At 48.0% G+C, this 16,954-nt stretch overlaps 1 protein-coding gene across 1 annotated transcript in view; it reads left to right on the top strand.

Moving 5' to 3' along the window:
• The window catches only part of Flt1 (fms related receptor tyrosine kinase 1), a 158,026-nt gene that overhangs the window by 102,263 nt on the left and 38,809 nt on the right, over positions 1-16,954 (top strand). The window contains exons 15-16 of the mRNA XM_005083180.4: positions 4,093-4,224; positions 14,576-14,682. Coding sequence (XP_005083237.1) covers positions 4,093-4,224; positions 14,576-14,682 — 239 coding nt within the window. The remainder of the gene's footprint in view (positions 1-4,092; positions 4,225-14,575; positions 14,683-16,954) is intronic.

The raw sequence follows: 16,954 nt of genomic DNA, 5'->3' as shown, positions 1-16,954 counted from the left end.
TGACAGGTCACAATCCATCACTGAGAGAAGCCAAGGCAAGATCTGGAAGCAGGAACCAAACCAGAGGCCGTGGAGGAATTATGCTTATTGGCTTGTTCAGCCTGCTTTCTTATACAACACAGGGCACGTCAATCATTAATCAGGAAAATGACAATGGCGTTGCTATTTGGCATGCCAGCATGGAAGGGGAAGATCTCACAGGGCCCCACCCCTAGATGAAGAGCTAAAGAATTAGTCTTCCCCAGGAATGAGCAACCTAATTGGTTACCCAATACCAATTGGTCAGCCCTAAAAACTGTGTGTGTGTGTGTGTGTGTGTATGTATGTGTGTATGTGTGTGTGTGTGCACAGATTCAGCAGGTTGTATTTGCATGTTCATTCACTTACATGTGTAATTATATATTTTGTATATGTGTAACAATAAACAAAAAAGATACGAAGTTGAGATGGAGTGAAGTGAGGTAGGGAGACATGGGAGGGTTGTAATTCCAGCAGTTGGGAGGTGGAGGTAGAAGGATCATGAGTTCAAGGCCAGCCTTGGCTACATAGCAGGACCCTGTCTCCAGAGAAAAGGAAGGAAGGAAGAATATAAGAAACAGATTGTTGTGCCCTTCCCAGGTCACCTGAGCAGTGGAACTCTAGTCCTCTTACCTCGTGGGAAATTCTCATCTGGACATTATAACCCTCCCTGCCCTCTCGCTCTCCCAGACTGTTCCTATCAGCACATAAAAATGCAAGAAAGTTTTGCATCTGAAGAAAGACTTCCTGGGCTGGACAGATGGCTCAGCAGTTAAGAACATGAGCTGCTCTTCCAGAGGACCTGAGTTTGAGTCCCAGGACCCTCACCAGTCAGCTCAGAAACACTGTGACTCCATCGCCAAAGACTCTGATGCCTCTGGCCTCCTTGGGCATCTGCAATCATGTGCACACACCAGACGCTTGCTAGAAAGGAAGCTCCTGCTGTCTCCACTTGGTCACCCGGGTATCTCTTTCTGTGCCCTTGGTCAGGCTTTCTTCTGCACCCCCTTAAAGCAGGCGGTTGGCTTCCTTCCTCTGAGCCTCTCTGAGCACAGCTCAGCACTGCCTGTGAGAAAATGCTTGCCTAGGCTCCAAGAGCCTCTTGCCCCCACCCCACCCCCCACTTGGCCACTTCCTTTGCCTGTTCTGAAGTCCCCAGGGCTCAGACTGTTGACCTCACTCCTCCCTGTGGACTGACTGCACCCATGGCATTTGTCTGTAGCCCTGGGACTCGAATGCTTTCCCAGTGCTGAGCCCACACGGTTTCAAGTCCTGACCCCTCCCGGTGCTCCAGATGAATCCTCCCTTGGGGTACGCGGTAGCCATCTTGAATTCTGGCAAACACCAGAATTCTTGACCACCGTCCCCGGTCCACTCTCCTGCATCTTTTCCTTTTCCAGACACTGCACATCCCAGCTGTCTACACGATTGGCTTAGACGTCTGTCTTTTCATCACCCTTTTTCACACACCACACCCCAATCCACAAGCAAGCTGGTTTGTTCTTCAGAAGAAAAATAAAAATCCCCAAGGCCATCCCTCCCGTGGCATTGGCACTCTGGTTCAAGTCTTTCAGTGGGAGACTGCCCACACCAGCCAACCCACTTTCCTTGTCTGCCTGCTGCCCATGCCCGCCGATGACTAATGTCATCTGTTTCATTTTGTTCTTGTGATGCAGGGGAGGGGACCTTGCTCGTGCAAAGCAAGCTCCCTAGCACTGAGCTACACCCGCAGCCCATCCTACCGTGGGTTGTTTTGGCTTAGGATGGTTTTCTGGATTTGCTTACTTGTGTTTCTGAAACAGAGCTGTGTAGTGCTGGGCGGCCTCCAGCTCACTGTGTGGCTGAGACCAACCTTCAATTCCTGTCTCTGCCTCTCTCGTGTGAGGGTTACAGGAGTGTGCCACCACACTCCAGTAGATTTAGTTAGTCATTATTTTGTATGTATGTACGTGTATTTTATATGTTTGGGTGTATCCAGAAGAGGCCGTGGGATCTCCTGGAACTGGAGTTACAAGCAGTTGTAAGCCTGATGTGGGTGTTGAGAATTGAACCCAGGCCGTCTGGAAGGGCAACAAATGCTCTTAACTGCTGGGCCATCTCTCCAGCCCTCTCCAAGGGTTTTTGAGCAGTGGAGAACACAACAAAGCCCAAATCCTTATGATGCCTGGGGCAGGTTAAGCAGGATCTAGGTCCTGGCCATTTCTCTCTTCTGTGTGCTTACTGTACACTAGCCATGGAGGCCTTGTTCCCTCTTCTTTTTCAGGAGTATTTGTTTTATGTTTACGAATGTTTGCCTGCATGGATGCACATGTGCCACATGCATCCCCGGCGCCCACAAAGGTCAGAAGAAGGTACTGACTCCGCTGGAACTGGAGTTAGCGATGATTGTGAGCCACCATGTGGGTGCTGGGAGCCGAACCTGAGTCCTCTGGGAGAACAACAGGGCTCTAAGCACTGAGTCATCTCCCAGCCCCTTGTGTCTACACAGGCGCATGCCAGCCCAGGAACGAGTCACATATGTGACTCCCTCTGCTTAGAATGCTGTTCTCCAACCCTGTACAGGGCTGCACCCTTCCTGCAGGTCCCCGCCCACAGGTCACCTCAGAGAAGAGCTGTCCCTGAAGGTCCATTTAGATTTCCCTGTCTCCAACAGCCTCTTCTACACCTCCTTTACCTTGACCCTCTCTGGAGCCTGCTTTCTCCATAGACTTTACTGTAAACTAGAATGTGACACCTCTGTATGCAAGGATGTGACTTGTCTGCCTGTCATGGTCTTCCTAGTATCTAAGAGTTGTCTGGTACATAAAAGAGGCCTTCATACGAATGAACAAATTATTTTTTAATCTATATTGGAAAACATTAAAAGGGCAGAGAAATTCTCAGTGGTTGAGTGTTTGTGTAAATCCCTGGGTTTAATGAGGAGGGGAGACAGAAAGAAGACTAATAAAACTGTGTAGGAATAAGAGGATTGGTGTTTACCTGTTCTATTATCTGTCTAGCTATCTAGCTAGCTACCATCTATATATCTATGTATCTATCTCTAGCAACCTATCTATTTATGTATCTATCATTTAACTCTGTATCTATCATCTATCTATGTATCTATCATTTATCTATCTGTATATATCATCTATCTATAGTATCATCTATCTATGTATCTCTCTCTGTCTATCATCTATGTATCTATCATGTATCTATAATCTGCCGGTCACCTATAACCTATCATTATGTTGTCCTCTGTGGTCAGGACAAGTTCTCAGTGCCTGCTCACTTCCACCTCTTGTCCCGTGCCCCCCTTTCCCACCTCGCCCCTGACAGTCCTTCAAAGGGCCGCCTCCTCCCCCAGCACTCACTTACATTCTTGTTGACCGTCTATTTCCCATACTTGGACTGATGGGAGATTAATACCAAGTCAATACTTGGTGACAGTACTTGGCGTAGATACCTGTTTCCCAAAGCCTTTCAAAGGGTCCAGAAATTGTTGCGAGTTCTTCCATCACCCAAGTCTGTGTAGTACTGAGTACACAGTACTTACATCTACTGAGCACCCCCTACCAGGATACACATGTATTGAGTGGGAGCTATTTTCATTTTATTTCAAGACTTGGGAAAAACAACACAGACAGAGTAAAGTAATTTGCCTCTAGTGCTAAGGTGTGGATTCAAACACAGCTATAGCCCAAGCTCTTTACTTCCACGATGTACCAACGACAGGCCACACGACAGAGGACCCTATTCCACAAATGTGCTGTGGGTTAAGCTACTTCTTCTTGGTCATATTGCCTGATACTGGGAAGTCTCTATTTTCTCTGTGTGAGGAGGACAGGACAGCGCCCACCTTCTGAGTGTGGGGAAGCCTCAAACTGTGAGCTGGGTGGGGCAGGCTTGGCGCACAGCAGGGCAGGCGTGGGGCAGATGCTGGTTAGCCCCAGCCATGAGGGAATGGCCTGGTCTGGGGTTAAGAAGAGCTCAGAACGTCTCCTGGGAGCCTAGGATAGGAAGGCACTGGGCTTCCTGCGGGCTGTTTGTGTTTGTCCTCCAGACCTGCTAATCTAAGCATCTCTCACTCCCCAGGAATTATTTTAGGACCGGGCAACAGCACTCTGCTTATTGAAAGAGTCACAGAGGAGGATGAAGGTGTCTACAGGTGCAGGGCCACCAACCAGAAGGGAGCCGTGGAGAGCTCAGCCTACCTCACCGTGCAAGGTAAACAGCTGGCAGCCCAGACACCTGTTTCCCTGTTGACTTAACTTCCCACCTCCTGTTCTCCTCTGGCAGCTCCGTGGGTCCTTCCCTACCCCTTTCTCTGGTCTGGACACTGTTGACACTGTGGCTCTGTCTGGAGGCGGAGGCTGGCTGTCCTCCGGAGCCCCAGCCTTCTCAGCAGGGGAAGTGCTTCCGGGAAGAAGGGAGCCTAGTGTGTCACTGACGCTGCTGCAGGCAGTGTGACTCACAGTGCCCCAAGGGGTCCACATCTGTGAGAAATAAGGCCAGGAAGAAAGGGAATGGGAGGGGGGAACCCACTGAAATTGTTCATCCCCACCCTACCCCCCTTTTCTGAGTCCTAGAAATTAGACGTTACTTTTTCCTCAGCTGTTTTTTTTTTGGTTTTGTTGTTATTGTTTGAGACAGGATTTCTCTGTGTAACAGTCCTGGCTGTCCTGGAACTCGATTTACAGACCAGCCTGGCCTTGAACTCACTAACACCCCCCCCCATATTGCCTTCCAAGTGCTGGGATTAAAGGCGTGTACCATTAGCACCTGGCTCCTCAGCTGGTTCTTAACATGAGGAGGCACAAAATATTCTCAGATGCAACACATACAGAATAGCTCCCACCTCAGACACTGCCCTACGTGCTTCTTGGGCCCAGATAGTGTGTTGCAGAGTGAATCATAAAGTAGCTGGGTCCTACTCTGACAGAAGCCATGTGGCTTCCGCTTGGAAAACAGTTTCAACCCAGGCTTCAGTTTTTCCATGCTAAGCACCATCCCAACCCTAGAATTTACAGCCTCATAGCATTGCGCATGGGCACCTCTCAAACCCAACATCAATGACATATTGAGATTCGATGACGGAATGTGTTCAGTAGCCGTTCCCCGGTGCTCAGTAGTGTATATGAGAGGGTGTGGCTGCTTCTGGGGAGAAGCCAGGAAGGAAGAAATGCTGAAATTATTCTACCACAAATCCGTACTTCCTGAAAGAGGGCAGCCATCCCTGAACAGCCTGAGGAATTCTCTTATGTCCCCCAAATCTTTCTTGTTTTAAAGTAGTATTCCAATTCTGCCACACATCAAGAGAGACTGAGCAAGCCTCTCGTTTGAACAGCCTCCTTCTCAAAAGTCTGCTCCTCTGTCCCCGGCAGGAATATCAGGTATAGCCACCACAGCAGCTTCCTCAGGCCAGGGGAATGCAGAACACAAGAGATGCCCCTCAGTCTCCCTGGAAGGCGGCACACACCAGTGTGTGGAGCAGTTAGGAAGCCCCCAGAGGCAGGAAGTGGTAACTGGACTCTCACAGGCAGTGAAGCCCTGATGAAGAACTTTCTTCTGAGACTCACCTCAGCCCATCGTGCGGCTGCTTTGCCTTGTTAAGTACCTGTCCCCTTGCCAGCAGTGGCTGCATAGCCGCTGGTTTGGGAGAAGCCCTGGCATGAAGTAGGAGTGTGCACGCCACATGTAAATCTTCCCTCTTTTGCCAGGACAGCCTGGGCTTCTCAGGAACCATGTGACTTAGCTTTGTGCTTTGCAACATCTGTGACCTGGGCATTCACCCACGGTAGCTCTCCACAGCCTCTCAGGTGGTGAGGTTTCGGGGATGCAGGTGTTGGCTCCATACTTGAAACAGAGAGCAGTTTGCAAGTTGACAGTCCATGGAACTCAGAGAAGCCTACGCGTACGAGTTAGGTTCAGTTTCTTGAAGTGCTCTGGGCTCCCTGGATTAATGTGGCCATGTGACACTGTTCAGAACAGTTGTCCACAGTTATCTGCAGATCATCTGATAATTGGGATTGGATTCTTGCCCTTGACTATAATTGAAATTAGGTTCTCGCCCTTGAGCGCATGACTCATGTCACTGAGGGGCCCTGAAGCATCCCCGAGCTTCAGACACGGTTTCCTGGTCTACTCCTATCTTGTCCAGTTGAAGTTAGGAACCTAGGCACATGGGTTGTGTCTGTAGCTATGTTTAACAGATTTTAAAGAGGTTCAGGAATCAGCCAGGAAGGAAACTGTCTGCTCATTTTATTTCCTTTGAAAAAGGAGTCTTATACTCAGAGATAAAACAATGTGTTATTTTTGTATCTGAAAAGGATAAGTGGACAGGGGAGGCAATGAGGCTTCTTTAAATAATCCCAGGTTTGTTTGGTTTGGACTGGACCTTGAGCACATGTGGAGGCCCCCAAGGGGGTGGGGGTGGGAGAGTCCAGTGTCAATACCACAGTAAAAGTGTCGCTAATCAAGATCATTTCTTTTTTTAAAACTTTATTTTATGCATATGAGTGCTGTATCTGCATGTACACCTGCAGGCCAGAAGATGACCTGAGATCTCATTTATAGATGGTTGTGAGTCACCGTGTGGTTGCTGGGAATTGAAGTCACAACCTCTGAAAGAGCATCCAGTGCTCTTAACCCCTGAGCCGTCTCTCCAGGCCCCTCAGGATCATTTCTGAAGTTAACACATTTGGCCCATTTGTGTCCGAAGACTTAACCCAAGCTCTAACTCTTTGTATTGAGGCTGATAACTATGCTTCCCACAAGAACTTTTCTTACAGCAGACTTAGGCATCGCTGTACTTTAACGGTTTTCATAACTACATAGGACAAAACACCCCAGAGAACAACTGCCGTTAGAAGCACCTGCTAAAGATGACTGATGGCTTGAGGGAAGACCCAAAGAGGTCCCAGTCCCAATGCTGGACACGGTATCACAGATACAGGTTGCCACACCAACGGACACGCTTGAGAAAGGGCCCACACAGTAAGAAGCAGGCACCACATCCCCTGATCAGATCCCAAGTTTAAGAATAAAAACGGCTCAAAAGGAACTCAGCAGGTGTCTCTGTGTTCTACCCAGTGGTTAGTGTTCCATTCCCAGGTCCTCTCTGACATGCAGCCTGACCCCACCGTCCTCTGATATTCTAAACTAACTCTGGCCTCCATGTTTCTCCTCTAATAGATGCTGGCAATCTTCAGAGGTGTCCCAAGTGACAACCCGTGCTCAAAACAGATGAATTACCTGTTCCTAGTTGCACATGGCAAGCTAGGGGCCCTAAATACACATACCTTTTTTTTTCCTTTAACTTTCAACTCCAAACCATAGGATAAACCTCACCTTAGCAGAGAATTTAAAAATGGTTCCAGAGTTCAGTTAGGGTGAGTTAAAGCTTTTGTAGATAGTTCTTAGAGCAAAATAATTAGACTTCAAACATACCCATTTCATTTTTTTCCCCTGTGGAAACCAGACTAACATGAATCTATGCCGAGTATCCCAGACATGGATGGTAGCTTCGCTAACCTGAGAAGGCGTGGGCCTGTCAATTATACCTTGTCTTATCAAGCATGTGATGTAATGTGTTAAGCAAGCATGCACTAGTCTATTTAACTCTTTTATTATTATGTAGATGGGTGTTTTGTCTACCTGCACGAATGTGCACCATATGCATGCAATGCTTCCAGAGGCCAGCAGAAGGCATCAGAGACCCTGGAACTGAAGTTGCAGATGATTGTGACTCAACTTGTAGGAGCTGGGAATCTAACCCAGGTCCTCTAGAAGAGCAGCCAGTGCTCTTAACCACTGAGTCATCTCTCCATCCCCATCCCCACTCCCTGCTTAAATTCTGGAGTGATCCTGTGAGGAAGTTTGATTGTTGAAAATAAGAATCCAGTAAGATCCACAGAGAGGTCAAATAACATCACAGGGCCGGTAAGCTAGGAAGTGACAGAGCTGAGAATTGGAAATGCTTGAACCCCCCTCTTCTGCCGTGTCTCATGTCACATGGTAGATGGGAGCCTCTGTTTCAGAATCTGAGTCACTTGGGGGAAATTTCCACCCTTCCTAGTGTTTCAGCTCTGCAGTACGAAATGGGAGTGGGAACAGTGGTTGACTAGCCTTTCCTGAGCTGTTACAGGACAAAGGGAATGTGTCATGATGGCATCTGAAGTATTAGCTATTATTAGTGTTGGTTAACGCGGTCCTCTACTCCAGCAAAACTTTCAATATTACATACTTATCCTGAGCTTTCTGTGAGTCACCCAGCTGGTGTCCCAAACCACAACATTCCTGTTTAGCTTACAATTTAGTTTGTTGTGGTAAAAATGCATTAGAGAGAAAAATGTTAGAAATCATAATTTTAAATAGTTTGTTTTTTAATCACTCCCCAAAAAGGTACTTTAAATTTAATCCAAATATAATAGATCTACATGTCAGAGTCCTGAAGAGAAGATCCAAATTGGTCTATACAGATTCTCAAACAGCATTGAAACAGGTGCTGGAGAGATGGCTCAGCAGTTAAGAGCACTGACTGCTCTTCCAGAGGACCCAGGTTCAATTCCCAGCACCCACATGGCAGCTCAAGACTGTTTGTAACTCCAGTTCCAAGGGACTCGGCACCCTCACAGAGACATACATACAGGCAAAACACCAGCACACACACACACACACACACACAAAATACATAATAAATGTTTTTAAAATTTAAAAAAAAGCATCAAAAACCATTACAAATATCTACAGGCCAATTGTACTATTCCAATAGTGACAGGGAAGCCATGTTGAACTTCAAGCAGACGATAGCACTTGTGCTTAGTTTATTAGAATGAAGTCTAATCTTTCCTCATACATATAAATTTTTATTGACTTTCTCTGGGCCTGAAGTAGAAACACAGAAGGAACATATTTCTGCTACATTATTTGTTACTTCAAATTAAAATAACAGTAGACCCTAGATCACCTAACCCACCCTTTGGGGTCAGGCAAAACTTTATGAGAAAGCAGTTACTCTAAAAGATGCCAGACAATTGAGTCAAAATCTAGTTTGTTTTAGGCAGAAAAGGCAAGCTATGGTGCCTGGAGTTTGCCTGACTGAAAAGAAGTGAAGTAAAGCAAAACCAAACCCAACACAACCCAACTGTCTTTCACTTGAGGTCCAAAAAGAGATGAGGAAAAATTTTATTCATTTATTTTTACTTTACTATGTATGTGTGCATATGTTTTACCTGTATGTACATCTGTGTACTGTGTGTGTGTGTGTGTGTGTGTGTGTGTGTGTGTGTGTGTGTGTGTGTGGTGCCCAAGAAGGCCAAAAGAAGATGTGAGATCCCCTGGAACTAGAGTTACAGATGATTGTGATCTGTAGTGCAGGAAATTGAACCTGGGTCCTCTGCAAAAGCTCTTCACTGCTGAGCCATCCCTCCAGCCCATAAAACTATATTTAAAAGTTCAGAGGGGTTGGGAGAAGGGGCAGGAGGGGAAGGAAAGTTTCAAACCACAGTTAGCAACAGTTTGCACATTCACCCTGTTATCTTCTTTTTTTTTTTTTTTTAAGAAACTGAGGCTTGGGTCTGCCACACAGCTACTTGAAGGCTTCTGCAAGGACATATTCCCAATTCCTGATGGCAGCTGCCCTAGTCCCCCACCACCCACCACCCACCCCTACCCCACCCCTGGGGCAGGGTAGGCTCTGGGAACAAAACTCCTTGTGATTTCGTTCTTGGGAACTCACCTGTTACACTCTGTGAGCTGAGCTAACGACTCTGCTTCCTGAGGGGCTGGCGCCTGCTGTCACACAGAGCCACATGCCAGGCCAGTGTGTGGGTGGTGCCTAGCTACCGTGAAAACACCTAAACTTTGGCTTAGGTTGGCCTACCCAGCGGAAGCCTGTCCCTGGTGGCTGTCCTGTGAAGGTGGGCTGCCAGTTTGTGCAACCTAGACAGTGCAAAAAGAGCTGCCATCATCACCAGAGAGGCTCAAGACACCAGGCAAGACAGACCCTTGACAAGATACACTATCCCTCAGCATTCAGACTAGCTGCTAGGTGGCACCCAGAGGGACGATACAAGCCTGGGAAGGCAACTGACAAACATTTGTCTGTGCCAGAGGGTGAGAATCGATAACAAAAGGCACCATTATCATATACTCTGGGCCACATTCCCATCAGCATCCCGTGGAAATAGTCCCTGACTCTGTCCATTTACACACATTTTATGGGACTGATATCCCTGAGACCAGCACTCACTCCCAATGGTTATCAAGTCCCATCCATGTTGCCTCTGACCCTGAGCAGAGAGGCTATTTTATGTACTCAACTGATCTCCGTCACCACCAGCTGATGCTGGGTATAGCCAGACTAGTGTGTAGAGAAAGCACCTAAGGGCTCCTGCTGTCCAGCCAAAGCCTGTCCTGACAGCTCTTTAGGCGAGAGACAGACAGACAGACACAGAGAGAGACAGATACAGAGAGAGAAAGAGACAGAGACAGAGTGAGACACACACACACAGAGAGAGAATTATCAAATGAGACCATAAATGCCGCGTGCCACGGTGTACGTGGTAAAGTCCTCAGATTTCTACTGAATGTCCATGAATACTGGTGTTAAATTGGACCTCATGGACAGTCTTCCTAAGGGTATTCGAATGAGCTGGTTCCATAAATATGTGTTTACACACAAATAGTCCCACTGACAGGAATTTTGCTTGAGTAAGGACTGTGGAATTAGACTTTGGGGGCCAGCTTCCTGTCGCACAGAATGCGGTGGGAAAGTTCTCACAGTCAGAGAGGGCCATGGGCTTCACATTCCGTGCCGGGAGTACGTGCAGAGCTCCTGAGAAGACAGTGTCATAAGCATCTGTGATGGCTGGAGGCCACTGCAGGGTGCCTTCAGAAGGTTCCAGTCTTACCACAGAACCTGTTTGCAGCATAAGCAAGGGTGTGTGTGTGTGTGTGTGTGTGTGTATGTGTGATGTGTGTGTGTGTGGTGTGTGTGTGTGATGTGTGGTGTGTGTGTGTGTGTGAGATGTGTGTGTGAAATGTGTGTGTGTGTGGTGTGTGTGTGTGATGTGTGGTGTGTGTGTGTGTGAGATGTGTGTGTGTGTGAGATGTGTGTGTGTGGTGTGTGTGTGTGATGTGTGTGGTGTGTCTGTGATGTGTGTGTGTGTGAGATGTGTGTGTATGTGTGGTGTGTGTGTGAGATGTGTGTGTGGTGTGTGTGTGTGATGTGTGTGGTGTGTCTGTGATGTGTGTGGTGTGTGTGTGGTGTGTGTGTGTGATGTGTGTGTGAGATGTGTGTGTGAGATGTGTGTGTATGTGTGGTGTGTGTGTGAGATGTGTGTGTGTGGTGTGTGTGTGTGATGTGTGTGAGATGTGTGTGTGTGGTGTGTGTGGTGTGTGTGTGTGTGATGTGTGTGGTGTGTCTGTGATGTGTGTGGTGTGTGTGTGAGATGTGTGTATGTGGTGTGTGTGTGTGTGTGAGATGTGTGTGTGGTGTGTGTGTGTGATGTGTGTGTGTGTGGTGTGTGTGTGTGATGTGTGTGGTGTATGTGTGTGTGTGCACTTGAAGAAACCCATATTCACATGAACTTTGGCTTATAGTTTTTCCAATCTGAGGATATATAGTGAAATTGAAGGACAAAAGAAGATAAAGACCTAAGCATTTAAATTTTTAACTAACTTTTAAAATTGGGAGCAGGGCTGCAGAGCTGGCTCAGCACTTAAGAACACTGGCTGCTCTTGCAAAGGAGCTGGTTCAGTTCCCAGCACCCACATGGTGGTTCACAACCATCTGCAACTCCAGTTCCAAAGGATCCAATGCCCTCTTCTGGGCCTCCACAGATGCTGGCACATACACACACATGCAGGCAAAAATCACCCATGTCATAAAATAAACGTATACCAGTCTTTTTAAAAAATGGCAGTGTTAGGCATGGAAGCCAGGGCCTTAACATGCAAAGCACACACCTTCACTGAGCCATACCACCAGCTCACCGTTTGAATTCTATCCTGACAATAGCAGAGAGAACACATTGGCACGGAGGCAGCCGAATGATAGGATTTAATCTGTGGCCTGGAAAGGAGTGGAGGTGACTGGACACAGGCAAAGTTGGGCAGATGAGAACTGGAGAGTTCTCGGGGACAGTGACTGTGGGATGACAGAGGAGGTGATACCTTCACAAGCAGAGAAAGTCGAGCAGGTGGGACAGAGACTGTTGCCTCTCTACAGCGATTAATGGGCTCTCATAAAGCCTCAGACAGTGGAGGAGAGGAGGAAGTGGCAGTGCCCTTAGACACACAGTGGCATCAGCTGGGTTAAGACCACAGCCCTTCCACTCACAGGCAAGAGACTTAATCTCTCAGCACCCTCAACTTCCTCATCCAAGGGATGGGGAAATCCAGCTCAGTGTTGGCAGGAGTCTCGGTAAGTGGACATTCGCCAGTCCTTAGAAGTGTCCCCAGAACAGAAGGCACTCAGTCAGCCATCACTCACAGGGTCCCAGAGTGCTTGTGTACTTACCGCAGTTCCGTGCAGGGTCTCTCACGGACTCCAGCTGCCTGCAGCATTGCACTTAGTGCATTCGTCACCCAGGTGCCCAGAGCCCATGATGCTCCAGTCCTGTCCTGTGCACACACACACACACACACACACACACACACACACACACACACACACACACACCATCTACAGTCACCTCCAGGATGTTCCCACTCCCGTGATGCTCCTCCCTGCCTTCAAGTCTCCCATTCAAAACCTATTTAAAGTACATCTTCCACAGGGCATTGCATCGCTCAGCTTCTGACGCATTTTAAATTTCATTTGTTTACTATGGGGGGGGCATATGTGTGGATATCGGAGGCTAACCTTTTAGAAGCTTACTCTCTCTTTCCAATTTGTTTTGAAGTTGGGGGTCTGTCTTGCTTCTGTCGCTATGCTGAGTATGTCACTGGCCAATTCGTAAGCTTCTGGGGGAGTTTCCTGCCCCCCATCTCACCCAGGAGTGCTGGGAATTGCAGGTGTGTGCAAGAAGGTCAAAGTCATCCTTGGTGATACATGTGAGTTTGATGCCCACTTAGGGTACATGCATGGGAGACCCTGTTTCAAAGGATGAAAAATAAAGTAGGCCAATGACCTGATGTCTGCTGTGAGACACTTGGTTTGGCTCTCTGGGATTCTCAAATGTTCTGACTCTCCACTACTCATCTTCTAGTCTTCTGCTGCACCTACTGCTCCTGTAGCAGAACTTAGTTAAGAGAAAGAGCCCCTCGGTGAGATATACTGATGTTTGAAGCTGTGATATTGTTGTCACATGTCCAAGGGGTGGGTGTGAACACACTATACTTGTAAGTACCAGCCGCTGGTCAGCAGACCCTCCTATCACGCCTAAGAACAAGTCTCACCCCCCTTGGCCTAACTTCCTTTGTCAAGTCAAAGGAGAAGATGTTTCTTTGGAATTCCTGGAGACTTACCCCTGGAATCTTTAGGAGGGAACCCCGCTGGGCCCAGGGGACTTTTCCCTTACTGACCAGGCATGGCGTGCATAACTGCTCTGGTCTCTCTTTGAACCTGGGAGGGGCACGGCTCAGTTTTTGCACTCTTGACCCTGGAATCAATGTGACTAGGCAGGCCCATGGTCTCTTCTTTCCTCTCAGCCAGTCCAATCAGCTGCTGAGGTCACAGTCCCAGACGCAGGGGACAAGACTGTGGGTGGTTCAGAGTGGCAAGCAAGCACTCGTGACTGTCCTTGAGTTTTATTTTTATTTCCAGTGTCAGCTTTGAAGACTTTTGTGAGTCCCAAAGGGGCCCTTTTATGTCTTTTTCTTTTCTGTAGAATTTCCTCTAAAACCAATTAGGGAGATTTAACATATTCCAGATTTCACACTCTAATGAGCTTTTCCCCCTGCCTCAATATCCCTCCATCTTTACTTTCTCCTCGGGTTTTTAACTAACCATTTCTGAGAAGATCTTGTTTCTAGAAATAAGAATTTCTAGAAAGTCCTCTGGGTGTGAGATCATGGTGTATCTTAGAACATGGGACTTTTGCTCCCTAGAGCAAGCGGAGGCATCACACTTGAGGGTTTCATTGTGTTGACATTGCAAGGATTCAGGCATTATGTTGGCCTGCCCGCCCCCATCCCTGTCCCTGGCAGAATACATTCAGGCAGTACCCTGGTCAGCCCAGGGTCCCACGCCTACTAGTCGGCCCGCAGTTGCAAAGGACCCTTTAAAAGACAGACCCCAGAGGCAGAGGCAGGCGGATCTCTGTGAGTTCGAGGCCAGCCTGGTCTACAGAGCGAGTTCCAGGACAGCCTCCAAAGCCACAGAGAAACCCTGTCTCGAAAAAAAAAAAAAACCAAAAAAAAAAAAAAAAAAGACAGACCCCACCCACTTACGCTCTCCCCCCCTTCCTTTGAAGGGGCAGACAGGACTTTTTCCTCTCCCTCCTTCCCTCTCTCCCTCTCTCCCTTCTCCCTCTGTCCCTCTCTCCCTCTCCCCTTCACTTGCCATGGAATCCGCCAAGGTCCCCACACATTTTATTCCTAGCAGACGTCTTTGTGCTTTTTCTGTCTCTAGGATCCTCAGACAAGTCGAACCTGGAGCTGATCACGCTCACATGCACCTGTGTGGCTGCGACTCTCTTCTGGCTCCTTTTAACTCTCTTCATCCGGAAACTGAAACGGGTAAGAGTACGGAAGAAGGGATCACTAAGCCCTGCAACTGCCCCCTTCCATGAGAGCATGTCCATCCCTATCCTCATTGTTCAATCTCACTTCGGCAGCCATAATGCTGAGCTATCATAGGTATAGCTAATATCACAGGGGCCTCATCCCTAAACAAAGAACTACAGGCCGCTAAGGAGTACTGAGGGGGGAATTAGCCTCTCCCGGGAATGAACCCTCTAATTGGTTATCCACTGCCAAGTGCTCAGCCCCGAAGTCGTATTTACTCAGTGAACTCCAGGACAGCCTGGTCTACAAAGTGAGTTCCGGGACAGCCAGGGGTTACACAGAGAAACCCTGTCTCAGCGCCTGTCCCCCAGAAAAGGAAAAGAAATCAAAGGGGAAGGGAAATAAAGACCCACCTCTGAGCGGGCTCTGTTTCCCATGAGTCTGTGTGGTACAGGGCACTAGCCCCCACGTCAGGCCCTCTGGGGACCTCTGAGAGCCATGGCTACTGTTTGCAGTCTGGAAGGAGACTGATTGGACTCCATCACACAGTCAAATGTCTCACTGCAATTCTGCATCAGGTTAATGGACAGTGGACCAAGCATGGACATAGTGGCTCATGTCTATAATCCCAGCACTCAGCAGGCAGCAGTAGGAGGATTGCAAGTTTGAGGCCAGCCTGGACAACATAAGGAGACCCTGTTTCAGAAAAAAAAAAAAGAAAAGAAAAGAAAGGAAAGGAGAGTTAACCAAAATGTGTAAGGGGTAGTGTGGACTCCGGAGGCATCAGTGTTAGAGGGAGCAGGGGTGTCGAAGAACAGAACCCATGGAGCAACAGTGCTGAGGTTAGGCTGCCAAGGCAAGGCCAGCATCGGGCTGCCAAGTCCAGCTGGGCAGAGCCTTGGAGGCAATGCAGAGAAGTAAATCTACTAGCCGAAGGCTTTGGTGAAGGCGGATGGCTGGTGTTAGGCAAAAGTGAGGTGTGGTAAGAGGAGCTGCTCCAGTTAGAGGAGTGGGAGAGGGATGGTGTTTTTTCTGGTCTCAGATGAAGCCTCACCTTGAAGACCAGAACGAGCAAGAATCATGGCGTAAGAAGAAACGTGCGGCCTATTAAAAGGTTAGAGTTGAGAGATCTTTAGAAAAGATCTTGGGAAAGGCAAAGTTACTGCATCTCTCTCTTTCTCTCCCTTCCTTGTTTGTTTTGTTTTTCGAGACAAGGTTTCACTGTATATCTCTGGCTGTCCTGGCACTCTCTCTGCAGACCAGGCTGATCTTGAACTCACAGAGATCCATCTGCCTCTGCCTCCTGAGTGCTGGGATTAAAGGCGTGCGCCAGCACCGCCCGGCTTGCTATTGAAAATCTTTAGGCATGCTTAGTAGTTGGAATGGGAGAGGTGGCTGGCAGCAGTCTTCCATGTTCATACAGGGCACCAGGCTTTGGCACACAGAGTGTTTGTTCCTCAGAACAACTTCAGAAGGAAACAATAGTTTTGAAAGGAGAGACTGCATCTTCTGGGAGGGTATTTGCAGAAAAGCAAGCTTGCTGAGTCTGCTGGCAGGGAGCAGAACTGGGGCACCCCAAGGGAGGGGCATGGAAGGAGAAAGCTAAGGGGGACGCAGTGCTTAAGGTGGACTTGGAAGAGTATAGCTGGAGGGAATGACCAGAATAAAACACTCTCTGCTCTGCCCCCTTCTCCTCTCCTGGAGCAGCAGCCAACCTTCTCAGCAAGACCTTATGGGATAAGAATGGAAAGATCTAGAACAGGTTTAAGAGGGCTCTTATACTGCCAAGATTCTACATCCTATGAATTGGTGGGAGGGAAAGATCATCTACAACTTGACTGGAGGAGGCAAAGGTGAACAAGGAGCCCAAAAAAGATGCACGTCACCTGCTTTTCCTAACCACAATGCTAATTCCTCATTGACTAAGAATGTGTTTTATTTCCTCGTCCCCACCCGGTAGAACCAGTGTTTGAACAATGGCCAATGTGTACTGATGCTTGCTAGAAGCCAGGTCCTGTTCTAACAGGTTGGCCAGTCATTTGATATCCATAGCAACCCTCTCAGAGAAGTACAATTATGATTACCATTTCACAGATAAGCAAACTAGGTTTAGGGGAGTTAAGCAACTTGCCTGGGAGGTCATTTGGCTGTGTACAGCAAGTCAAAGGGTGGCTCAAATCCAGGCAGTTGTCCTCCGTGCCAAGTTGAGTAGCTGCTCAGTGCTAGTGTCAATTAAAAGAATAAATATTTGCCAACTAGTACTCTGCCAGCATACTTCCCCTAC

Source organism: Mesocricetus auratus, unplaced genomic scaffold (genome assembly GCF_017639785.1).
Source record: "Mesocricetus auratus isolate SY011 unplaced genomic scaffold, BCM_Maur_2.0 Super-Scaffold_100008, whole genome shotgun sequence".
NCBI lineage: Eukaryota > Metazoa > Chordata > Mammalia > Rodentia > Cricetidae > Mesocricetus > Mesocricetus auratus.
This window is presented reverse-complemented; position numbering and strand designations above follow the sequence as displayed.